This window comes from Paralichthys olivaceus, chromosome 17 (genome assembly GCF_024713975.1).
Source record: "Paralichthys olivaceus isolate ysfri-2021 chromosome 17, ASM2471397v2, whole genome shotgun sequence".
Classification (NCBI taxonomy): domain Eukaryota; kingdom Metazoa; phylum Chordata; class Actinopteri; order Pleuronectiformes; family Paralichthyidae; genus Paralichthys; species Paralichthys olivaceus.
The window spans coordinates 12,136,549-12,162,713 of record NC_091109.1 but is presented as its reverse complement, the minus strand read 5'-3'; the positions used below and the strand labels follow the sequence as shown (position 1 = coordinate 12,162,713).

Sequence of the window (26,165 nt, the reverse complement as noted above, 5' to 3'; positions counted from 1 at the left end):
AAATGTTTTATGTTTTGGTGGTGGAGGGAGCTTTATTAAGTTTTGACGATGTCATCACAGTTAGAGACTGAAAGTCTATGTCCCACACATTCAAGTAGTTCACGTGGGCGTTTATGGAGGTTCAAAAAATGTTTCTGACTGGAGTCAGGATTTTCTTGATTTAGTCTCTGACCTGTGCAATGCTTAATCTCTGGAGTAACTCTTGAAAGTTCCCTGTGAGGTTCCAACCAGTTGTAGCACTATGGAGCAAGGTCCGTGCCATTCACATGCTGTCATCACTTCCCCGTCGTTTCACTGATCAACCGTTTGTGGCAGTTATGTGGCAGTAAACCTCACAATGTGCCAAAACCAGCAAGACACAATCCAACAACTGGGATACAGTCAATGACTCGAGCCCTCGTCCTGTATCTCTAAACCCCCTAGTTATGGTGTCCACACCCGAATTTGAGTTTAGCCTTCATTTTGACCTCAAGTACACATCGGTAAAGTTTTCGTGACTGCATCTCATATGGATGTAATACTATTGTGGTGGCAGACAGACATATAAACACCTGTCAGAGTAGTTAAAACCACCTCAATGGAAGTTCCAGTGTCTCCAAGACCTCATTTTGTCATGACAACACACGCACAGACTCACGAGGTGAAAACAACACCAGCCCTGCGGTCACAGCTGCTTTAAAAATACCTGGTCACTGATTACAGTCCTGTCAGAGCTCTTGTGTTACTTCAGGTGGTGGTTTTCTAGCTAACATCATCCAAATCTCCTGAGGATGGTTTTCATCCTTTTGGTCCTGGAACCAAGTGGCTGATAACCTGAGCTCCGTCTCAACTGTGTTCACATTCAAAATCACACTGTAAACGTTCTGTTTTCACCAAGTTAAGATCAGGGACGGTGTGGTTGTGGTGTATTTCTGTGGGGTGGATGTGGGTTAGGAAGGTGTTTCCATATGCTTTTCCATTCAAGCACATGTATTTTACTAGTAACTTAATGCCCTATATGAAATTGTTTTGCCTATAGCAGTAACTTATAGAAAGATAACAACAGACCCAATTTTCCTCTGAAATGTGGAAGGATAGAACACAGCGTGCAAAGCAGATCTTTACATATCTCAAAGTTGGACTCAAAATTAAGTTTAAATTACATGAAAATTACATGAAGTTTTTTCTATAACTGCATGTTAACAGCAGCAACAGCTGACCAACTAATCTGGCAAAAAACATTGCAAGTTCAATCAAACTTCATTTGATCACTCACCGAAGCTGTCTCCAGCAGTGTACGTCATAAACCCACCTCTCCAATGTCCCATAGATGCAACTTGGTCCTATAAGTATAGTTCAATTGTTATTTTTCCGATAAGCTTGGTTTCTGCTATAAAAACTGAAATGTCGTGATTGACAGCTGATCCTGAGTCGCTATTGGTCAAATGCGTGTTTTGGTGGGACCTTGATTTTTTTGACTTCATCCCCTGAATGCTACTGCACAGTTTCTGGCTATAGATGGCAGCATTTACATCTGGAATGATTTGGTATAATTTTGGGATTGTGGAGACGCGTCGTCCCTCTTTATATACAGTCTATGAATTGAAATCGGCATAATTTCTTCTTAGTATGCAAACCTGCTAACCCCGGCCCATCCCCTCTTGTAATACTGCCCAAAATCTACCATGAGAAGATACTGGCCTACTTCAGTCTCTTGTCTGGTAAACGCCACTAGGATCAAAGTAAACAGCTGCTGATGCTAACATTGTCGTAATAGCAAACACATGGCACCTTTAAAGAGTTCATATATATACAACTGAAAAAAATGCATCTCTCCATCGGGAGACAAAATCCTTCAACCAATTTTACAAAAGGTGCTTGTGAGCGGTGAAATTAACTGCAGCAGTGTTTTACTCTGCTTTATGTGACACATAAAAGTTTACAAGGGGATTATTGAAATTATTTGAACCAAGTAATAAAATTTCCTTCCTCAGGGGGAATTTATGGCAAAATGGAAATACTTATGTAAAGGAGGTAGTCGCTTTTAAAACAGTAGATGCAGATTTTTCATTTTGAATGTACTTCTCAATGCTGCTATAATAAGGTATTATGAGACTGTTTGGAAATTAACATTTAGTCAGACAGAGAACAGAGAAAATACAAGTCAAACAAATGCAAATAGATTTGGCTGACCTTGACTTCCCTTTCTATTCTTTTAGTGCTCTCATTTCATCTACTATATATATATAGAAATATAAAAGCAGCTACTGTGTGTACATGAACAGATTGTTCAGTACAGAAATGTGTGTGTGTCACGGTTCTTGCATTCATGTCTTTGCATCCAGTAAAGGGATTGTATCAAAAGAAAAGCTGGTTGGAGCTCAGCATGGAAACTGGGCTCCGAGTCAAAAACGGGTTCAGAGATACTACACAACACCTGGCAGTGTGTGTTGAGCAACGCAACTGTACATCCTACTGTCTTCCTGGAGACAGAGAGCGCAGGGATGGAGAGTGTTGGGAAAGCGAGAGAGAGTGGCGGAGGGAGGGTTGGAGCTTGTTGCACTGGTGTGCCGGTGTGGAGGAGTGGGTGGGAGCGGAAATGCGCTGTGTCGCACATCAAAACTCCTCGCAGGCCGGAGGAGGAGTTCAGAGGAGCCATGTGTAACAGAGTAATCCAAGCACAGGCTCGGCATCCAACAACTTAGCATGAAAGAGAGGGCGAGCAGATGAAAAACAGCCAGCGCCACGCAGCCGCTTGCCAACCTCCTCTGGAAAAGGCAGCAGCTTCTTCTCTCTCTTGTTGCTGTTTCAGAGCAGGCTGTCAGCAAGGTTGTGAAAATATTGAGCAACACTCGAGCAACAGTTGGATGGACAGAAACCTGCTGTGTATATTGTTCTACTGTGATTGCATGAAACTCCCCTCTAATTGCTCTTGTTCCTCAACACAGGCCAACGGCTGATATTGAGAACATCTGAGAGCTTTCAGTGCAAGTGTGTGTGTGACTGTGTGTGTGTGTGTGTGTGTAGAGTTGGAGGAAGGCCTGGAAAAATGAGGCCGTGAGGTTTAATGGCTGATTGCAGCTTTCACCTGTGTGTGTGTGTGTGTGTGTGTGTGTGTGTGTGTGTGTGTGTGTGTGTGTGTGTGTGTGTGTGTGTGTGTGTGTGTGTGTGTGTGTGTGTGTGTGTGTGAGAGTGTGTGCAACTTCACGTAGGTAACTGAGCTTTTAACAGAATTCATAAAGCTGCCATATGGGGAGAGAACACACACACACACACAATAAATGTAGGTGGTTAACTGCGTATCAACCCAAAGGAGCGCTGGTGATCACAGCCACTGTCAGAGGAGGTAATAGGAGTGTAACATCAACACGTAGTGACTTTTTAATTACAGTTTCCAGAATAATGCCTGATTCCATGTCCTCATGTGCCAAAGTCACCACATTTACACACAGTCAGTTTTCACTGCCTCAACCAGCAGCTCCCAAACCTTCTCAGTCACATGCTTCTGTAGAAGCTGAAAATATTATCCACTCTTATTAACTGCTAACTGTACTATAGACAAAAAGCAGGGTTACAATTATTGAGAAAATAATAGTGCATTTCTCCCAACACGTGTCTCATGAGTTTCTTTTGTGCAGATAAAGAAAAAGAAACTGTATTTAAGTAGTATTTTTTAATAGAAGTGCATTTTTTTGCTTAAGTATGCAGCTTGTTAGATATTTTACCATTAGTATTGATGTGAAAGTATAAATATAGCAATAAATGGAACAACTCAATTATAAGAACCTCAGATTCACACTTAAGCAAATGTAGTTAGTTACATTTAAACATTTTCATGTTAACTCATAAGGTTCTGCCACTACACTGAGATAGTAGATAGAAAGAAGATAGATTTCATATTTTTTCGTTTCAATAATGTATCATCTAAATAAATCTCTCTAAATAAATCCCCCTCATGTGATAGCCTCGCTAGCATCAGAGCAATTTTGTTTCTTTAACCTTTCCTTTTTGATAAAGGGAATTAATGGAACATGCGAGGCTGAATTCCATGTGGCAGCTTAAATTCCAAGATGCTGGTTCATTGTCATAACTTACGCCGACACTGGAACAGAACACATTATAATAATATTGATAATAATATAAAAGTCAAACTGTCTGCTTTGATAACCCTATAAATCTGATTAATTCTACTTTTATTCCATGCTTTCCCTTCATGGATCTGCTGGTTCCAGTTTGGGAACCATGATCAAATCAGTATTTTATTTTCTAAAGAGTTTGACAGAAAATTACACTTTCACTGGCAGATTGTTCTAGTCAAGGATTTATGCTGATCTCTGTTTCCTTTAGACAAATTACATCAACATCATCCCTAAGGGGCAAATACTATTTGTTAACCTACTGTTTCTGGCTTCTGGCCCAAATAGCAATTTTTTTAAATTCTATTTAAGAAGAATAAATTAATCATAGACTCAAATATAATTCAGTTAAAATCACTCAGTACTTCAGAAGAAATGATGAAAGAGAAAAATGAAACATAAGTTATTGCCCCTGGATGTTTTCCCCTGCTCTCCTATTATATTTACCTCAATTTCCTCACAGTTGTACTCCAACTGGACAACTTGGGTGAAAATTAAACTGTCGAACATTGAAAAACTGCTCTATGTGTAAATATATCTTAAGAAAACTTGTGCAAACTTGTGCTCAGGGGTATTGACGGTTAGTGTGATATTACTCCCACATGACATGTATCCCACTGTCTGAGTTTCTGCAACTGTCATGTATTCAGTCTGTAAAAATTAGACCTATACTGCCCTCTACTGGGTACATGCTTATAATGACTTTGACAAGACCACTAAGAAAACAGCAAAGTGAATTGAATAAAGACCAACAAAAGCTTTTCCAATATCCAACATCCAGGGTTTATTTCTCTAATAGATCTTTATATCACAAAGAGTCTTCAAAATGCAGACTATGATCTGTATATAAACTGTACACAAAGCAAGGCACTATACACTGTCAGATTTTAAAATCAAATGCATTTCATCACTTTCTCTGCCTGAAATCAAGCCTGTATCCTTTTTACTATAATGAGACAATAATGACACTAAATGCGTCCAATTAAAGCTGCATCATTGGATCTGTAAATGGCAAACGGTGAACTGTACAGCAAGTTTAATCTAATATCCAGTATTTATTAACATATGACACAAACCTCCCCAGCACATTCATTATACACTTTATCACTTTAGTTCAGTAAATATTCATGAGGGTTTTAAAAATCCTTTATAGATTTGATATAAATATAAATAATTTGTAATGCATTAACATACATACAGAGGGTGATGTGACGTGTGTGGAACAGGTTGACAGACCTGCTCCCACTCCAACACATGGCTGCATCGCTGATAATGTAAGGGCACTGGTTGTCCTGCGTATTGTACATATGTACAAACATTAACAAAGTATAAATCTAAACAAAATCTATGAACGCATTCACTCATACGTGCATCTGCCTACATTTGACAAACAGAAAACAAGACAAAAAGCAGATGAGAGGGGAAATCTGCTGCACGACTTTCTGACTCCTCTCCTCCATCTTCAAGCCTCCTGTTAGGAGCTTCCCCCCGAGCCTCGGTTGTGCACAGGCGTAAACAAATAAAAGAGACGAAACAACATCTCGGTGGTTTTTGTGACGTCTTCCACCTCCTCTATTTCAGCGATTTAGAAAAGTCCTTTGGCTTTCTTCAAATTCACCTGTTTCCAGACGGGCAAACTCCCATACTCCTCTCTGGTCATCTCCAAGCCTTTCTGTGGGATGAGACACGCGCACAGTCAGGGTGACACAACACAGTACCAGCAGTCACACTGTAGATTACCATACACATCGTTCAGGATTTTCAAACCAAAACATCCTGCCGCTTAGTGAGGAATGGGCAACCTCCGAACACACTCATGCATCAGTGAGATTAAGAGCAAACAACATTCTGCTATCCCGGTAAAATATCATCTGTGTCAAGTTTGAGTCAAATCTCATAAATCCAGGTGTCCACGCCAACTTGTAGATTGTGAGTGAACAACATGCTGAACAAATGAAAACAGAAAGAAAATAAGAAAACCAGTAGTGAAGCAGAGTTGGACAGAAAGTGGAATATGAGTGAAAGAGCGGAATAAGAAGTGAGGAGGCTGTAGTGTAACGAGTCCGGGCCGTCCATGCTCAACTCAGACCACTCACCTTCCCATAAGCCCCTACACCCTGGAGTGTGGAATGAATAAAAAAGGAAAGTTCACAAAGAGATGAGAGGATGGAGAGAAGATGACAGAACATAGATAGAAAAGCAAAGGAGAGGCATGAATGAATTGAGGAATCTCAAGAGGCTCAATGATCAACTAACAGCAAACACATACAACATTCCTGACTCAAATAATAATTTGACTAACAGAAACAAACACACACCCTCAATTCATTCCCTGGAGACTGTGACCTTAACTTTCCTTATTCTAATGCTGGTCTCTGTAGGTTTTGCTGATTTGTCTAGATCCTCCTAGAAATCTAGTCGGAGGTGGTGACGTGTGTTCTCTAATAGGAACCAATGGGCTTGAGGCTGAGAGCCACAGACAGGAAGTCAGAAAGCCAGAAAGCCAGAAAGTTTGTGGACATTGTTTTTGTCTATTTATGAGAATTGTTTGACAGTCAAAACTAGAAATATATAATATAAGACATTTGCATCAATAAGGCGAACACATTTTTTCAGTAACCAGATGCATGTTTGAGCAAAATGTAACCGACCTTGTGTTTGACAAGGTTTCACATCAAAATGGAAACTTGTTCCTTTAGTTTCAGAAACAAGAATAAGTTACTGCACATTAAATCCTAAGTGAAACCTACAGTTCAATTGTGGCATTTTACTCCATTGGTAGGTAAACATATAAAAACGTTCTGCATATTTACAGTTACATTAGTGACAGTCTGTAGCCAGCGTGTTCCTACCTCAAAGTCCTCCTCAGACAGGTAGACCTCCAGGCGAAGAGGGTCGACTCCCTCAGGCAGCGGCCGGGCCAGAAGGTCTGCCAGGGGGTAGGTGGTTTTACACAGCCTGGCCAACACGTCCTCCACCAGGATAATCTGGTTACACACCTCTGCCTCCTGACAGCACACAACATACCGGATACATCATTTCAACCCAGAGAGCTGGAAATTAAATAATCAATTTACAGGGATAATGGTGTTTTTGTACTTTAGAATATGAGAGGACACTGAGCTTCATATCAGTTGATGTATCTGGTCGTAATCAGATAAAGTGATTGGATCCACGCACCCTCTCAGTGATCTCAGCGATGTCCTCTCTGTGCTCCCAGCTGGGGAACATGTTGGTGAAGGTGAGCGGCTCCAGACCAGCATGGATCAGATACGCTTTGGGAGGCTTCTTCTCATTCTTTTCTGAGGATATGAAGCAAGAATGGCTTACTGAAAATTAGGTTACAAGCATTTTATGCAGTTTTGGTTTAGTACTACACTTCCCTGTGTTTATGGAGGGAGGAATACAATATATTAACTATGCACGGTTAACAAAATAGGGCGTTTACACAGAGTATATACCAAATACATTGACACATATGCGATTTGTCTTTTGGTTGGTGGATTTTACTCTTTTCTGGGCAGCAAACACTTAACATGTATCCTCCATCCCAGCCTCAACACATCAGTTAAACATCATCCCAAAATAAATCTCTCTGTACCATGACCTTAATCTTACCATTCCATTTTAGTCTTAAAACAATATAGCCTATAATTCTTAATTCTTTGAAGTTTCCTACTGCTCTCACATAATCCATGTTTTCAATATCCATTTAGCCAAATACCAATCCAACAAGAACCATGGCCTCAATATAAATAGATTTATTCCTCTTTACAACCACTCAAAAATATTATATCAATCAGTGATGGACAGAAACAAACGTCATGATATGAACGTGTGTAGACATAATAAGAATGAAGTGGGCTACCTCTAGAGTACTGCAGGACAGTCTCCATGGCACACTTCCTGTCCGAGTCCCAGCGGATCTGGGCTGAGCCGGTGCTTTCACTGTCCTGAGGCCACCAGCCCTGCCACAGATACACCTCATGGTGGTTGTCCACCAGGAACAGGGCTGGACACAGGAGAGAACAGAGGACAAACATTAGGGGTACTTTTTTTTTACAGATATTCACAAACACAAATTACTGGACTCAGGTATTCTCTGCACTGTCAAAAAAAAAAAAAAAGACATTCCAAGTTAAGTAGTATTCTCATGACTTTTTTGGGTAAAGTGGCATCAGAACTTTTTTTTAGAAAGCCAAGTTAAGGTTATAATTTGGTTTTATGGAAAGTTAGACCTTAAACAATTAGTCTATTATTATTTATCAGGCAAAAATATAGTCCATCCTCTTGTCAAAGCTTCTCTCTCATGAGAATTTGCAGCTTCTCTTTTTTGTGTTATTCTCCTGAATATTACTGTGCTATGGACTTTTGGTGATAATTGTTGACTGATAAGTTAAAAATGATTATAGTTGTAGCCCTACCTTCACTTACACTAAGAATATATGACTGAAGATATATGAAACAACCACTTGAAATCTACACTCATCCCATGTAATGTGTAGGCAATGTCATCTCTTTGGGTCAAAACCAGTTTATATGATCTGCAGTGTTTCATCTGATATTTGACCTCCTAAATGTAACTGAATAGCATCTACAGCATTTAGTGTGTGTGTGTGTGTGTGTGTGTGTGTGTGTGTGTGTGTGTACCTGGCTGGGAAGCTGCATAAAGGTCCTCCTGTAGGAAGGGCATGGAGTTGACCTGTTTGGGGTCTCTGGCTGGGTAGAGGAACTCCACGGCTACAAACTCCCCTGAGCTGCTGCTCAGCTGGTAGAGACGCGGCGTGAAGTTAAACCTGCCAGGGTCTGAGGGTCAAAGGTCAAAGAGATCACACACAAACAAGGGCATTAGTAAATTGCACTGTAAACACCCTGCATGTGTTCTAAGGTTCTAAGCTCTCATGTTCCCCCACCTTGCAGCATGCAGTCGTACGCTTTCCTGTCCCTCCTCCCGAGGGCTTCCCAGAATCCTGTGGGCTCTGCTCCCTCATCACACTCTCTGATGGTCACCTTGCTGCTGCTGTGGAGGCCTGCTTCCAGAGGACAACTGCACAAAGACAAAGGTGTCACAGCAAATCAGAAAGGGCTATTTGTAAGTATGTTTCACAAGTGGAAGTGTTCTTAAGATTTGCTTTTTTAAATAATCAAAGTTTCCACTCACTGTTCTTTGATTCTGTTGGCGGCGGTGCGCGCCACCTCCCGTGTGTGTGTCTGAGACTTGCAGCCGTGCCACAGGTAGATGACGGCTTGGCTGACGCTCAGCAGCACCATGCAGACTCTGGAGCGCAGGCTGCTGCAGTGAGAGGCCACCTCCAGCAGGTGGCCCTCCACCTCCACCTCTCCCCTCACGCAATAGAGACGCCAGTCATCTGAGCAAGACACCAGCAAAATGAGGAGGAGAGGCACGCACAAGGTAATATGTTTTAGCATTTAACTGAAACTACAAAAGAGAAAAACTTGATTTGTTTTTCTTGAACTAATGACAGAGCTGAATGAAAACTTACTCTGCAAGTTTTCCTCCTCCTCTTCTCTCTTCCCTGAGTGAACAACCATCCCTCCTTTAAAACACTGGAGGAAACATGGAGGCTCCTTCCCCTGCTGGACTTGAACCTGGAGGGAGATGAGGTGAGACGGGAGAAGTCATGCTGTCTGTCCACTCAAAGTGCTGAATACATGAAAACAAATGCACACAAGTGTACCTGTGCTCCTCGCTCTTCATCCAGCTCCACCGTCATCAGTGCTGACGTTCCTTTCTCGCTGACGGTGGAGTTGCGGCCCTGCCAGAAGAAGTAGCAGCACTTCTCTTTGCCCTGTCCCGCCGTCTTCACCTGATCTGGGTTCTGTCTCTTCCCAACTGATGGAATAATGGTTAGAAATGAATGTGGGGATGTGACACCCTACAAGCCTGGAAAACTATTAAATGATCCATTTTGCAACCCAACACTAACCTGCAGTGCTGACCATGTACTTCCACTTCACCACGTAGGTGTCGCCCTCATGGAACTGGCCGATGCTCTGGCGCGGCAGACGGCTGTAGTCGAACTCCAGGATGTGCCACACCTCCACCGCTTGAGTGCTGATCTTGTAGCTCCGCCACTCCTCGGCCTCCACTAGGCCGTAGCCCCGGCCCACATTGAAGCCATCCAGCTTGGAGCAGACCGGCGCCTCATGGGGATGCAGCATCAGGGAGGCGTCATACGCGCGGCGATGATCGGTGGCAGACGGCTCCTGAGGAGAGGAGTGATGACACAGGTACAGATCAGCATCCGATATTTTGTATCATCCTCTATAATATAATTCACACTTTAGACTAATGTACTTTTGGAACCTTCTGCTCAGGGACGTGGTTGTTGGAGTTTCTTGTGGGGCTGGGTGTTTTCCTGGAGTCGCTCCAGTCCACAAACTTTTCTTTGAACAGAGTAGTTTCGTTGTGTTGAGTCAGTCTGCCGAACACTGCCCAGTCAGGTCGGCCCTGACCTTTCCTACAGCGGAGGAGGAGACAGTGAATCAGTGACACAATACCAGAGCTTCAATCCACGACAATGTTGTCAACTTTCTGTAACCTCTTTGTTGTTGTGGACTGCAACAAAGAGGTTCAATAAAAAGAGGACTGCTCGGCCTTGGAAGAGGTATGCACTCTAATGGTTTAGTTTATGATTTTGAGCTGGGGTGTGAGTTTCCATACTTGGGTATGAGTGGGTTGCACTCTCCTGGGTCCAGCGGGTTGATGTCACAGTTTGTGAAGTCAAAGGTGCCGTTCCACAGGTGCTTGGCCAGCTGGAACGCCACCTTCCTCTGTGCAAGCGTCACTTCCTTCCCGTGCCATATGTACATCTCACTGCCAAAGTCAAACACCAAAACCTGCAATGGAAACAATCTTTTTTATTTTTATGACCACTGGGGGGAAGCATTTCAACATTTAAAAACACATACTGACTTTAAATAGAGTTCTGATTTGCAGCTTTTCATGTTCACCTATTTCATATGTTTAGGGTAATCTATGTTATCTGACCTCCTTGGGTTCGAGCAGGGAACATCGAGGCATCTTGGCCCAAAAATCATCGTCTGGGACCAGTTTGTCGTCCATCAGGCGGTAAATACAGTTTGTCTCCACGATGGCGCCCTCATACAACTCATCTTCATCTGGTGTTCCTGCAGCTGCAAGGAGAGGGACGTTGCATTTCACTAATTCAGATTTGGTTTTCCTCAGTTTCAACCCACTGATATGAATCCTTACACTGATAACTTGATTGCCCTCCCAGAATCTTCCAGAACTCCCTGGCAGCGTGGCTGTGAGTGATGGGACCCTCCTCGATGAACTGCACGTGGTTGGCACGACAACCCAAATCTCTCTTGCTCTGGATGAAGTTGGCCAACTCTGCAGCCTGAGAAGACAAAATAGAAAAATGTAATACGTTAGTTACACGCTTCTTATGGATGGGTTCCTGTTGAAGCTAATATTTTTGGAACAAAAAATAAGGTGTTTGTCGTTTTTTTAATAAATAAGAGCAATTGTTAACATACTGTTCCTAATTTAAAGAGGTACGATGATTACTAAAAATGAAAAAAATATTTATATATAACTAATAATCAATAAGATTCTCTCTAGAATCAAACTTTTTTCCTTAATATGAACTAAACTCAAACAAAGGCCTAAACATTATGTGGGTCACGACTCGGAGCCCTCCTCTCCTTCAGATGGAGGCCAGTGCTCTGCTCAGCCGAGGTCATCAGTCAGTCTGGGCTTTGAACAATTGTCTTGAGTCAGTTTCCTGCCTCAACCCCACGATACAGACACACACAATTACGCTCTGCCCCGACACACTTCTTCCTTTGCTGTGCCACGGCTTCTTCCTCCCACAGCTGTGTTTACATCCTGCACGTGAAGGCTGCCCCACATCACCACAACCCCGCTCCACTTATGTTGATGTGACTCTAATGGAGTGTGACCAACCTTGTTCCTCTCGATGACATTGGCAAACTCTCCGGTCCAGATGAAGCAGTGGTGCGGCGTGATGAGCAGGAAACAGTCCCCGCTGTTCAGGGAGGACACTCTGGGCTCCACCAGCCTGGTCTGGACGTGTCTTCGTCCTGGTTTTACACAAATGCACAGACCAGTGGCTCGTTAGTGTCACCTCAGACTATCACTGTCATTATGAGCCAGCCATTACGTGTATGAATGTACATGCCAGTTTGTGTAAAAAACTTCTAAACACAAAACTAACAGTGCCACAATCAGTTAGGTACTCTGTGGTGTTTGGGAGGAGAGGATCAGACCAGGAGAGTGTGAGGTGACCTGGGGGGAATGATTTAGAGTCACAGCTGTCACCAACACACTTGTAGAGGAGGTGCACAGACACATAAATAGACCCACTCTTGTTTCTTATTTTAGATATCCTGTGGAAAGGACGGCCTTCGAGCCTCATCCTCCACGGCTTGGTGTAAAACAGTCTGTTTTTCCTGTATACTGAATAGAACCACTAGTAAACAACTCAACTACTGCATGTCTTGACAAAAACCAAGCCAATACAAAAGAGAAGCTGCATCCTTAAACATGTCTTATCAAAGTGTCCTCAGGACTTGGAAGAATGCAGTATTTCTTAGTATAGCACGATAACCTCTAAATGTGGCCTCTGAGGAGAAATGTCCAGCAGTGTCTTAACGGACCTCTGCCAAGGAAGTCATGTTTTCACCCCATCCGTATGTTTGTTGGGTTGTTTCCCATAAGGCAACACTTTACAAAAACAACAACATGGATTCCTATCAAACTTGCTGAAAGGATGCAGTGTGGGTTTAGGGAACAACTCATCAGGGGGTGGATCTGTTAAAAAAAAGGGAATAATTCATGGGTCTAGATGAAAACAACCCGGCACGTTTAAGGCACTTATATCTATGTGTGTGAAATTTGGTTCAGCTTGATTAAATTTAGGAGTCTGTTGGGCCTTGGTGGAGGTATGTGCTCTACTGAGCGTCATTCTAGTTGATCTCTGTATTTGTATATCTGTAACGTCCCTGTCTGATATCTGGCTGAAGGCCCTGATGGGTGGGTTGTGGTCTCTTATTTGTTTGAGTTTTGTTCGTTTAAGTTTTAAGAAGAAGGCTGTCCATTCAACTGACCTTTGACCTGCAGCAGCATGAGCTTCTTGTAGGGCACAGCGCTGTTGTTGGACATCTGCTCGGAGATGTTGACACTGCGCAGGTTGACGTTGCTGAAGTTCTCCTTGCTGGCGAGACCAGCCAGAGCCACTTCAGAGAAACCAGAGTTTTTATTCACTGTATGGTACAGGACATAGGGAGGAGAGCGGGGGGCGTGAGACAGAGAGGTCATAATACAAAACTTCATATTTAGCCCATATTCAGAGAAGTTAAAAATAAAATAATTCTTTCTCTGAGGCATGACAATGAAGGTCTCAATGTGAAAGCAACAAATAATACAGAGACAGCTTGAGTGTCCGTCAGAGGAGATGAAGGAGGAAGTTAGAGATGACCCGCCCACCCCAAAAACGCATGCAGCTCAAAAACAACCCTTATCCTATGAGAACTGCTCTGTACAATGACAGGAAACAGACTCCGATGTTCGATGTGGGTCAGTTTAAAAGCCACAGAGGCTTCAGTGGATTCATTTACAGTAGAGAGAAAATTTAGAGATTGAAGAACACAGTCTTGCATAACAAAGATCACAGTATTCTTTAATTGTTATTATGGTATAGGGTCTTGTCTGTAATAAGTGCACAAATTTAAAACCTAAAAAATGAAGAAAAAAATGTGCTATTCAAAAATGCAATTTCCACAGGTTTTGATTTGATGGTGATTAATGAGAAGAATTTGATGCTTTACGAAAATTGGATAACATTTTCAATAGAATGTTCACATCAAACTTTTAAAGACCATCAAATCAATCTAAGTTTAATGGAGTTACATCAAGAATTGTGATTTAGAGCTGATTTTGAAAAACTGTCCCATGTTGCATCACTGAACCTCTTTTCTCATGTGTTCTCCCGTTCCTCATCTACTCTCACTCACTCTTCTCAGCCTTCATCCTCTTGCTCTCCAGCAGGCCCACGTTGAGCCTCTGCTCCGTGTACTCGTGTCGGATGTCCTCCCGAGCAGCCAGAATCTTCAGCGGGTTCCGAGAAGACTGGACGTTACGTGTCGGGCGCACCGCTCGCTTGTGCTGCACCATCTCAGAGGTCAGTCTGGGAGGGGGTTAGAGGGGAAGTGTCACGATTGACAGGAAGGGACTTCACAGTCATGGCTTAGTAAGGGTTACTACTTAAAATCAACCTCTGGCAGTGGGAACTTACTTTGGCACCTGCGGACCAAAGATGGCATCAAAGTCGTCGTCTATCTCCACCTTGTTGGTGATGGAGGGGAGCTCCTCCACATGGCGGTAGAACTTGGAGAATGTTTCATCCTCGAGGGTCATCACTTCCTTCACCTTCTTCTCTGTCACTGAGATGGTAGCTTCTGGCAGGCCAGACACTGGGAGGGGACAAGACTGTGTCAGGATCATAAATTATCACTTCATCAATTCACTCAAATTACAGCGGCAGAACGTTTGCCTGTGCAAACATCACTAAGCAAAGTAAGAAGATCTATTATTCTATTAATGAATATCTTACTTCTGTGTATGCATAAAGATTTGAAAAAAATTATTATCAGTGTTTTATCACTTTATTACTTTTTTAGTAGGTTCCGACAAGTGTCCCAGAATTACTTTCACTTCCCCATAATAAAAAATAAAATGAAGCAGCCAAGGAGAGTAATAACCCTCAACCATTATCTCTCAGATAGAGATCTATTGTCTTTTCCACATAAATACATTAGTTAGTTAGTTAGTCCAGTCCCATATTGATTTTGTTTGTAGTAATTACAGCGAGCTAATATCTGAATCAATGTTTACAACATTTATAAAATGTATTTATTTAAATAGCATTGAATAAACATTACATTGAGACTTACCTTAATGCATTATAAGACTTAGCCAGAATATCTTAACTTTTTAAGATCTAAAATTCAGATTATTATATGTTAGACTTGTTGAGTCCCCTGTGAAAACCCTGCTTTTCTGCACAGACTTCCAATCGTCAATGGTTTTGCAGGAAAAGATAGTTCCGTGCACCGGACATAATGTGGAGGACAAAAGCTGGTGCGTGTTGTGTAGAGGTCATATGGAAGTCCAGCTGTTGTTGAATTCCATACGTCTACAGAATTAGTAACAGAGTGACACTCAGAGGTTTTTATTTAGACCTGACAGGACCGTTAAAGAAAGAGGGAGATGATCACATGATATTTAGAATCTGATATAAGAGAGGGAGCACTGAGTTTAAAAGCACTTTGGGTCATAGGCAGCATTACTGATGGACTTAAAAACTTATTTTGCAGTTGAAGCTCTAATCAGAACCATATGAGATTTAGCTGGGAGGCTTGTTTGATCCATATTTGCTGTGTTTTAATAAAAATGACATATGTAACCGTAGGTTGGGGCAGGGTTTTAGGTTTTCCGTTTATCTGATGACATTTCATTCCATGAAGATGATATGGAAGTGATTTGAGACCGACATGTTAAATTGCGAAAATATTTACATAACAAGGTTGTACCTGAAAGAGACTCATATCAGTCACTCATTAGCAGTGACTCTTATAAACCCATTATTTAAAGAAAAATATTAACTCATGCAATATCTGCCTAGACAAATGCAATGCTAATAATAAAACTAGTTACTAAACTAACAGTAAGTGAACTTGAGAACATTTTATTCAGTGCAAAAAGTTCGGTCTCAGTTAAAGAGGAGATAATAGTGACATGTGATTCCTTAATGTCGCCTCCTTTTTGTTTTGTTTGAACAGTGTGACACGTCTGAGTCCCAAGCTGAGGCCCGATGAACTTGTTGACAGTATGATGAACAGGACTGACCTTTACTGTTGAGCTTGCCCAGGAATGACTCCAGCTTATCCAGCTTCCTGTCTGACTCCAGGTTCAGATCGGGTACGGCCTTGATCTCTGCAACGCACACAGACACACACACACAGACAGACACACACACACACAGAGCTGTTAGAGCCATACAGCTACGTTTTATTTTAGGGCAGCCACTCTGATGCTGTTTCATATGGGCATGATGAACTTACATACAGTCACAATGACATTAATGCAAACATAGCTAACAGTCACTGACTTCCTCTGCTACTCAGACTCATGCATATTCACAGTGAACACTATCCCATGGTTTAAATTCTATTAGGCTTCGTAACCTAATAGAAGTGTCACAGCAACATGTGTAGATGATATTTGTGGTTTTGGTGATAATGATGAATGATGCATTCAGTGCAACATAAAAAAGTAGAAATAAACCTTCAGTATCAGACATCTCCTCCATGTCTTTTGAAAGAGAAGCAAAGGAAATCCGTTACAGATCGGACACACAATTCCTTCCAAAACTAAATTTAGCATCAGCTGAGAGTTGAATAGTTCAGAATCAGAAATCACACAATACTCTGTTCAGAATAAGATTTCAGTTACTTGTGTTTGGGATTTGTGTGTTGTGTCAGCGGAGGATGTAACAAAGTCAGGTCATTAAGTCTAAATCAGATTTGAGCAGCTGCTGAACTCTCAATTTTTCAATAACCCAAGAGTGTGATAGAACAGTTTACAGAGTGTTTATGAAAGTTTTGAATTTTCAACATCAAATGAGAGAGGGACAGACCTTCCTGTGGTTTGGAGATAGCAGGGCTGCTGTTCTTAGGTTTGGATGATGCTGGAGACTGGAGGGCGGAGGGGGAGGCCAACCCTGATGAAGGAACATAGACAGACATAAGCACCCGATCACCCAGTGACGAAATACTCTTTTTATATTTTTGTTTCATAGTTTTGTTTCTTTAGGGCACTGATGTGACTTCATGTGTTCATCTGTTAATAAAATTATAATAATAATAGAGGCAACAGATTTAAACAAACCGTAAAAGACCTAACAAATGCTCCAGCGAGTTTAGAACACAAAAATTAAACTAAACTTTAAACATTATAGTAGTTTTTCACCTATCTGATATGAAACTATTAATTAGAGCAGCTTTTAAACACCAAAGACATGAGTAATGAAAGGCAGCTGCACAGTAACATTGCAGCCAGAGCTACTCTACAGAAGCACCGTCTATGATGCCTGAAAAGTTGGATAAGGTCACTGTTTCTAATGTGGCTCCTTCCTAAACGATTCTCCATTAGCTATAATCTGGTTAAAACCACAATTCCCCCAAAACACAAATTAAACCCTCCATCAACTGCAGAGAAAAACCATTAAAGCATTTTCTGCCTGAGCAGAGGCCTCTGAGCACCGGTCTGGTGTGTCTGGGCCGGATGGCGGGAGGAGAAGGAGAAGCATTTTCCTCAGGCTGCAAACCGAGGCTTCGGATGACTCAGAGCAGGGAGCTGAGACTGTGGACTTACAGGCAGTCCAGCATGTGTGTGCATGCATATATGAGACAGAAAGAGAATTGTAGAGAAAGCACATGGGTTCAGTTCGCCCTCTAACCTTTCTTCACCATGCGTGCAGCCACGGTGAACTGGGTGGAGTCATTGGCCGCTCCGTGGCCTTTGCTCTTCCAGGCCTCCTCTTGGGCCACTATCAGCTGTTTCCTCTCGTTGATGGACATGTGAGACTCGATGCTCTGGCACTCCATCTCAGCTTCGGCTATTCTCTGAGAAAAGAGAGGATGAAAAGGTACAATCACTACTTAGTTAAAGGATGAATCTACCTTGGGATACTTGAACACTGTAATATAGCCTCAAACAGTGATGCCCGATGCATTCCAGAAACCACTTTGTGCAATTTATCTTTAATGTGAGCCCTGCAGCAAACCTGCAGACGATAGACAGACCCGTCACCCTGATAAGCCAAAATATTCAGGTTGATGTTTTAAATAATTACACAAGTATTTATGTTTTCTTATAGTTAAACTAAATCAAAATGGAACCAGGACTGCATCTTACACTTAGTGGCTGTGTTCAACTGTGTTAAAGTGTTATGTGTGGTAATTAAATGTAGTATTTTGCTCAAACAAGGGACCACATTCACAAACACACAAGCAAAACAAGGATACCAAAGAATAACCATGAAGCACATTAATCCTTTTAACAGCATCCAAAGGAGAATAATTCATTTTTATTCTCTTCTGCTGGATGCATGCAAGGGTGAGGGCAGGCGTTAATCCCAGTAATTGACCTTTAAAATATTTTAGTGTTTCTCATAAAATTAAAATGAACAAAATGTTAGGTAATGCAACGAAGCAGAGGGTAGCAGACCATTTATTCCGAGTAACAAACTGTTTTTGCGACTAGTTTGGTGTTTTCAGAAACTTTGTTCAGCACGTCCACTTGAGAGTGGGTGGTTGGGATGTGGGGAATTTGCCAGAGCAGAGTAAACAGTATTGACACGGTGAGTCACCTTCCGTCTCCAGGGGTGTCTCTCATCCACCTGCATGGGTCTGGGAGAACTGGTGGCCTTCACAACCAGAGGAGGGCATGAGGTAAAACAGGATGAGGATTATGAGATGAAGAAGGAAACAGTAAGACAGCAGCTGTGTATATGGCAGAAAAGGAAATTCTCTGCAAAAGCTAGAAGCTGCAGGGACCGCCATGCTGTCTTCATGGGCACAGATATGAAGATTTGGGGAAGGGATGGATAGTGAATGACATACAACAGGGGCAGGGTGGCTGTAGAGGACTGCAGAGCGTTAGTAATCCCAATGAGTTCCAGCCAAAATAGCTTTGTCGGAAAAGCCGCAACTGAAGCAGTGGAGAGGTAAAGTACTGGTAGTATTTATTGTGAAAGTGTCCCACACAGGAATGTCTTCATTTAAAAAATCCTTGCTCCTTATACAAGATATTTTATAGATTCAAGGAATGAGTTTAAATTAAATTATACATTTGCCTGTTAAAGCAATGGGGTTTGTGATTTTGCGTATGGATTTTCGAGCTGAAGTAAGCGGGGCGTTGGCGAGGCAGGCAGAGAGATCTGGAGCAGCTTCGTACCTGACTGGCTGAATCATCAGGGGAAAGGGTATGAAAAAGAGGCTCGGGAGAGAAAGTCGAGGCAAAGACTGGCTCCTATGGAGGCCACAGATAGAGGAAACACACACACACAGGATATCAACAAGAGTACAGCAGCTGTGGAGTTGTAGGGCGGAGTTTATTATTTCACAATGAGGTCACTGTAATAAATACCACAGAGAACTGATTTGACGGGTCACTGCACTGATTCATTGATGAGGCTCACTTTACCAGAAATGTCTAGTGAGAAACACGTGTTTCAGTTTGGTTGAATCAGCCTGTGGTTGGTGAAATGCTGAGTTACAAACTGAGGTTGTGGAGTTTGAGCAACACGGCTGTTGACCATGTTTTAAGAGTGGTACAAGTGGGAGTGAGGGTCCAATGAAAGAAACTATTTAATTTCAAAATTCAGTTGCCTTCATTGTTTTTGGAACCTGACCCATACACAACAGTGTAAGTGAAGATACTGTATCCTCTGCTATTTCTATTTTAATCATTATTTTTTTATCAATTTCACAAATTCCTCAACTTTATGGAAATAGAACAGTAAGCACCGAAGTACCCCTTAAAAAATAAAATCTCACTTATTTCACGGTTCTTATTTTTAATATAAACCTTATTGCTATAACAGTTATGATCCAAATGCTGTTTTAAAGCCCCCTGTCTAATTTGGATACTACATTTATTTTAAATCATGTTACTTGATTGATTTTGGTCACTTGAAGGCAGCAAACCGAGCTGTAGAAATGGACATTATCGACTTATAAAGTTGCTATGGCAAACCTTTTCGTAAATACTTACCTAATTATACATCCGGCAAACATATAATAATCAGCTTTAAATCACTATAATGTGTAATATTTTCTCTTCCTGTTATTACCCTGTATTCACAGAAATATGACCAGGGACATGACCTCAATAACAACAGACCTCAGCAGAGGAAGTGGAGAGGAAACAGGAGGCAGAGAAGTGAGATAAACTGTTTGGATTAAATGTCAACAACACTTATCGTATCACTGATATTTCTGAACAAGGATAATGATCAGAGTCCGGCACCAAATCGAATTAATTAGAGATGAATAATGGCTCAATTTTAGAAGTAAATGGGAAACTTTAACACACAGGCACAAAGAAAACACATTCAGTGTGAGAGAAATCCTCGAGCACAGAACAACCACTGAGCACAGACGGGGTGAATTAGAGAAGCACACACCATAACTACACCATCACCGTGACTACAACACAGAGCACCAACACTAATACCAACACATGAACACACACACACACACACACACACAACAACGACGGTGTATTCATCGAGACAGCGTGTTAGCAGCCGGGGAATTCATTTTGAGATGTTCAGTTTAGATAACTAATACAATTTTAATGCATTTTCTTTGTAAACACCACCGCATGTTTGTGTGTGTGTGTGTGTGTGTGTGTGTTTGTTTGTGTGGTTCTGGCCACACCGGCCTTACCCACAGCTGGTCGGACACAGCAAGCTCATCCATCATCATCAGCGCTTCATCGTCCTACAGACAAGCAACCGCAGGTGAGAGTGGACAATGTCTCTGATGGTTGTGTACCGCGGCCAAACCACATGATTTATGAGACAAAAATCTTTACAAAACTTTTCTGATATAAGATTTTGACTCTCTGAAGTACTCATTTCTTTTGTGGAAAATATGAAGACTAAAATATGTATGTAATATCAAAATAAGTCAAACTATGGATTTCTAGTTGTCCCTAGTGGGAATCAAACGTGTGGCTGCTGCAGGAGGACTCACGCCTTCATATGTGGGACATCTGTGCTAGTCTGCTTGCCTCATCTTTCATGTTGCTCAGGAGTAATGAATTGAGTCCACTGACTCTGATGAATTGGAGATTGAAAGCAAGATACACAACATCCCCTGTCTTTACTCTTGACCTCTACTTGGAAATCTCTTCAACTTGATCAGAGAGAAATATTTTTCCTGCTTTTATAGACAGAAATCCAGAAAAAGCAACTCAACCTCAGCACGTACCATCATCCAAAAAGGCATCAGAACCATGGAAGCAAAGATCTGCCTCACATGGGCTGAAAGCCAGAGTTCAGATACAGACAGAGCTGCTGAGTGGAGCTGAGCAAACACTGATACGCAGCTGGAAACAAAACCAGCTGTGGATGGTAGCTGTTGTGGATATGTCTAAACAGAGAGGCACCTCACCCCTCCCCTTGAAAAACACAGAGGAGCTCGACACATAGACACACTCAACATGCAGAGGATGAAATGACATTTATTCGAATCTTTTTTAAGCGTAAAGGACATGCAAGAAGAGACAAAGGCCAACAGAAAAACAGAAGGTTACATGCAACATGCAGTTCAGTGGAGAGAAAGGCTGAAGCCAGACATGACAAAACACAGACAACACATTATAATGGACAGTCGTTACTGTCACTGACAGTTAGAACAAACAAATGCTTTTAAAGTGCAAAGTAACCTTTCTCTGAAGAAATAGACTTTACATTCCGATAAGTGTAATTTAGGAAATATGTAATTGAATCAAAACAACTAAATAAAGTGATGTTCCAGAAGAAATTAAGCCTGTAAAATATGTATGAAAGCCTAAAGCTGCCAGTCTTTGAATACAATAATTTAATCAAATTAAAGTAAATCGTCCCTTTGTGCTAGCATGGTGTATGACTTTCATGAACGAATTAACCTTGTTTATAATGAGGGCAAACAAATTCAGATGCAAAAGTAAAATGTGCAATTTTGCTATGAAAAATGTATTTCAAATTCTATTTCCTTATCCTTAGGGCAGAGTTACGCTTAGTAAGCACTGGAAATAGTTTGCCAATGGAGTTCTTATTTATGATTTTCGAAGTAAATGTACATAGTCAATTAAATTAGTTTTTAATTTACCGTTATTTATTTTATGTTATAATGTATGCACATGTAAAAATGGACTGAATAATTCCATTGAATACTAGCAGCCTTACATTTCTGTTTAGAATAAAAAACTAGCACCAAAAAATGTGTAAATGATTCAGATACTAAACTAAATATAATATTATCATGACTGCAATAACTGCAGATTGTATCTCGACACTGTCCAAACCCCAAAAACATGCAACAGAGAAGAAGAAAGAGACAAAGAGATGACAACACAAACAAAGACAATACAACCTCTCTGTTTAGAGATATCCTGAACTGTTGCCATGTCTGTCTGCAGACCTGATTATTTATGCCTCTCTTGACTTTGACTAGAGTTACATGTCAGAAAAAGAAAATCAGAAATTACTTGTTTGAAGTCAGTTTGCAAAAATGAAGCAATATGGTTTCTAATAAATATGAAGTAGCTCAAGTAGGACTCTCTATCGTCCTTTTCACCTGTCATGAATGCAGGCAGCATTACAGCGTCATTACAGTGTGAAAAGCACAATGCAACAGACCCGACAGTCGCAGGCAGACGACTGTGCATCTCAGGCTCATCTGTAGCGTTCGTTCAGCAGTGAGTGTGCACGTCAGGTGGTTACCTTCTTCTTGAAGCTCTGCTCCAACTCCCAGAGCTGAGCCTGCTGCTCGCCCACGGCCACCTTCGCCAGTTCCTGCTTCTTATTGATCCTGTTCCTCCAGTCATCCTCACCGCTCTTCTTCAGCAAGGCAACTCTGCAGGGAGAGAGGGAAGAGGGGAAAAGTTAATTAAAATAACAACAAAATAAAAATAGGGAGAAAAACCTGGCTCTAATATTCAGCCTGTGGTTTACAGAGACACTGTTGGACTGAGTCATACATCCAAAGATGATAATGGCTTCAAAAACACTTATAAATAAAACAATGAATAGATTGGAAATATGTTTGTGTACAAAAGTTGCGCTTTGTTAATAATTTAATAAACTGAATCTGTAGCAGAATATTTTGTATATAAAGTAGAAAAATACTTGCCCATATAATATTGCAGTATGAGGAATCTGGATAAATTAAGCTGCGACATAATATTAATATACATTTTTTGTGTTGAAATTATTTAACCTTTTCACTGCAAAGCAACAAAACACTGTGACACCATTCTAGTCTGAAAAATATCACTGTGGTTACACAGAATTCAAGTTTTGGAACTAGTTTGAAACACTTTGACATTTTGAGAAATAGAATTTATTGCCAAAAATTAGGAGGGAAGTTTGACACCACTCTCATTTTTGTGCAATAATCTTATACAACAGTTAATTGTAGACACGCTTGTGCTAAAGTTTAATGCTCGGTAAAACTTCCAACCCTCTGTCACAACACTGAGGCCAACACAAAACAGGGATGTTCCCACGAGTCTTATAATCCCGGGACAGTTTGCAGAAAAGATCGTAGATACTAAACAGAGGCAGGTAGTGTGTCATTTAACAGCCACAGTTAGACAGAGGTCTGGATCACAGATAAACACACTCGAGACAGCTGGAGTACAATTAGACATAAACATCACTTAGAGACGTCAGGTCGGTGTGACTGGAGCTGGGAGGGTGACATGGAAAAAGGTGCTGGATGCTGGGCAGACCAAAAATCATGTAATAGGAATTCACATTTTTTTGTGTTTTAAATAAGGAGTAGGGGAAACCAGGTTGAGGTGTATAATAGTATCACAAACTCAAGTATTCTATAGTGTTTAGAGAACAGATGTTCAATTATTGAGCTCTCATCTCCAAACAGGGAGGAGACGGGGGTCAGGGTGTTGGGCAGTGCCCCCTGCCCCTTGTTCCAACCACCCCTCTGTGACCCAGTGAGGGGACGTCCTGTTCTGCCTCAGGGGCAACAACAGACTCAGAGAGACACTGAACACAAGTCACCAGCTGTAACTGGGAAACAGACCATGCCTCCAGTGAAATGCTTTGAAAAATGGAACAGACTCAAAGATGACATGGGGGGGGGTGTGGGGGATGTGACAGACTGGGACAGACGATACACAACACTTAAAGGCAGTTTATATATAATTCCATTATGTCATCAATCAATTGTGTGATCGCTGCCCAGTGTTTCCCAGTCTCACACCAGACGACTGTGACAGCCAACACAATGTGACATAACCAGACTTATGTAATCATTTCACTTGGTGGAGAATCCAATACTGAGTTCATGGTGAAAACTGACGCACGCACGCACACACACAGATAGACAGATAGAGTCAGAGCACTGTACCTGCTCCACCTCCTGAGCCACAGCTGTGATTATGCCATCTATCTATCATCAGTATTTTCTGGTTAATGATGTGTCTGATGATATTCTAGAGTTTTTAATGTAGTGAATAAATTCCATTACAGAAAATACCAACTAATAATGTCTCCTGCCAGTAAGTACTGTGTGTATATCCAGAAGCTGATATATCTTATTCCTCTGTGCCATAGAGCTCCATTACAATAGACATCAGTGTGACACACACACACTATTGTTTATTCTGACTCACACACAGTCCTGCTGAGGGAAATGCTCTCCAATATGCTACGAATGTGTATAAATACCCCGATGAAACTAGTTCCCAACCAACGCGCTATTTCCTCCTGTTTGAATAGTGTTTGCTAAAAGTATCCAGAGTCCAAACTAAAAACATATAAAATTATGAGCAGGTTCTGTGTTGAAGGGGCAGAAACGTTATGGACCTTTGGACAATCCAACATATTGTTTATTGTGGTCATGGGTAGATTTGTGGACATTAAATTAAACCCTGAACATCACATTTTAATACAATACAGAAATGCTTGAATACATTCTATAATATAACCTTTTCCCCTTAAAACAAAGTCGAGAACAAAGAATGTAAAAATATAAAACAGACTCGGACCGATCCGTCGACCTGAAGAGACGACGGGACAGTTGGAAGCCTGTTGTGTTGTTAAATGAGAAGCTTGTGCGGGCGTACAGGACTGATTTTGATGATATCTGTTTATCATTAAATTAGCTGTCGTAGCCTCATGCACTGAAGTTTAATGGCATTTTAGAGCATCAGTGTGAATTAAATGTAAATTGATTCCACATCCAGCACAGTGCTGCTCTTTTATTCCTCTCGTTAGTTTCGAGAGCCCAACAGTGCAGCAGCAGAAAGATCTAATAACTCGTCCTCATGATCCAATTTTCTGTCTCCATCTCACCCACATTTGATCAGAGAATAAAAAAGGATCTTCTCTTTCTTTTAGTGGCTCAAGAGGTGGCACACGAAGCACATTTAAAGCTAAGATGATATAAATTGCATTCAAATTAAATTAAAAGTTTGACAGTAGTTGCATATACAGTATAAAAAAACCTCTACCTACTCCGAGCCTAAAACATGTGTGAGCAGGCTCACCTCTCTCTGATGGACATGTGTCTGGCTGACATCATGTGGCTCAGTTCGTCCTCGGGCAGAAACTCGATGTCGTCTGTGTGTGTATCTGCAGCTGGAGGCTGACACGCCGTCCTGAGGGAATCTGACGCTGCTCTGGATGTGACCACAGTCGACTCCAGCCGATCTGTGAGCACAAGCAGTCGAGCGTGCACGAAAGGAGATAGTCAATAACTGGTCAGCAACTACATGGTTGTTAACAAGGTTCTCATGGTAGATGAAAGTAAAAAAGAAATCATTTGATATAGGATCTGCAAATGGATCTAATAATCAAACTTTCTCAGATACACCCTTTTAATTAATTAACACATTATTCTGAAACGCCCATGACTACAACGCAGGCACAGCTCTCAGAGAAAACTCAGCAGCAGAGTCAGCGTGACGAAGGGGCTTTACTGCTCCGGTGAGAAGCAGAGCAGACCCTTTAAATGTCCCTGTCATAGTTCTAATCTGATAAACAACGCTGTCGATACTGTTACACCCTGATCTTTGTCTGTGCCCCCATCCTGCTCCACCACTGTGTTCCCACTCCACACACAGACAGGCAGATTTTATCAGCTTTTCACGAAACACATTACTACTCTCTCTGATCAGATCTAACTTGGGTCAGACTAAAATGAGAAACGCAACTTGAATGTAAAACGTTGACAAAGCACAGA

The 26,165-nt window shown here is 41.5% G+C and overlaps 1 protein-coding gene across 31 annotated transcripts in view; it reads right to left on the bottom strand.

Moving 5' to 3' along the window:
* Window positions 1–4,874: 4,874 nt before the first annotated feature.
* Window positions 4,875–26,165, bottom strand: part of svila (supervillin a) — a 67,932-nt gene continuing 46,641 nt past the window's right edge. For 17 of the 31 annotated variants that reach the window (XM_069512517.1, XM_069512518.1, XM_069512519.1 and 14 more), the window contains 27 exons: window positions 25,471–25,633; window positions 22,682–22,814; window positions 20,640–20,693; window positions 19,144–19,218; window positions 18,557–18,613; window positions 17,645–17,810; window positions 16,823–16,906; window positions 16,033–16,119; window positions 14,420–14,597; window positions 14,139–14,311; window positions 13,233–13,388; window positions 12,070–12,206; window positions 11,353–11,500; window positions 11,128–11,273; window positions 10,801–10,976; window positions 10,435–10,597; window positions 10,064–10,343; window positions 9,815–9,969; window positions 9,620–9,725; window positions 9,277–9,484; window positions 9,029–9,162; window positions 8,766–8,921; window positions 7,984–8,127; window positions 7,296–7,417; window positions 6,968–7,123; window positions 6,212–6,232; window positions 4,875–5,787 (listed from right to left, as the gene is read on the bottom strand). In XM_069512517.1, the coding sequence (XP_069368618.1) occupies window positions 5,701–5,787; window positions 6,212–6,232; window positions 6,968–7,123; window positions 7,296–7,417; window positions 7,984–8,127; window positions 8,766–8,921; window positions 9,029–9,162; window positions 9,277–9,484; window positions 9,620–9,725; window positions 9,815–9,969; window positions 10,064–10,343; window positions 10,435–10,597; window positions 10,801–10,976; window positions 11,128–11,273; window positions 11,353–11,500; window positions 12,070–12,206; window positions 13,233–13,388; window positions 14,139–14,311; window positions 14,420–14,597; window positions 16,033–16,119; window positions 16,823–16,906; window positions 17,645–17,810; window positions 18,557–18,613; window positions 19,144–19,218; window positions 20,640–20,693; window positions 22,682–22,814; window positions 25,471–25,633 (3,665 nt within the window). In that variant the 3' untranslated portion in view covers window positions 4,875–5,700. The remainder of the gene's footprint in view (window positions 5,788–6,211; window positions 6,233–6,967; window positions 7,124–7,295; window positions 7,418–7,983; window positions 8,128–8,765; window positions 8,922–9,028; window positions 9,163–9,276; window positions 9,485–9,619; window positions 9,726–9,814; window positions 9,970–10,063; window positions 10,344–10,434; window positions 10,598–10,800; window positions 10,977–11,127; window positions 11,274–11,352; window positions 11,501–12,069; window positions 12,207–13,232; window positions 13,389–14,138; window positions 14,312–14,419; window positions 14,598–16,032; window positions 16,120–16,822; window positions 16,907–17,644; window positions 17,811–18,556; window positions 18,614–19,143; window positions 19,219–20,639; window positions 20,694–22,681; window positions 22,815–25,470; window positions 25,634–26,165) is intronic. The other 14 variants (XM_069512515.1, XM_069512522.1, XM_069512523.1 and 11 more) reach the window with 10 other exon arrangements.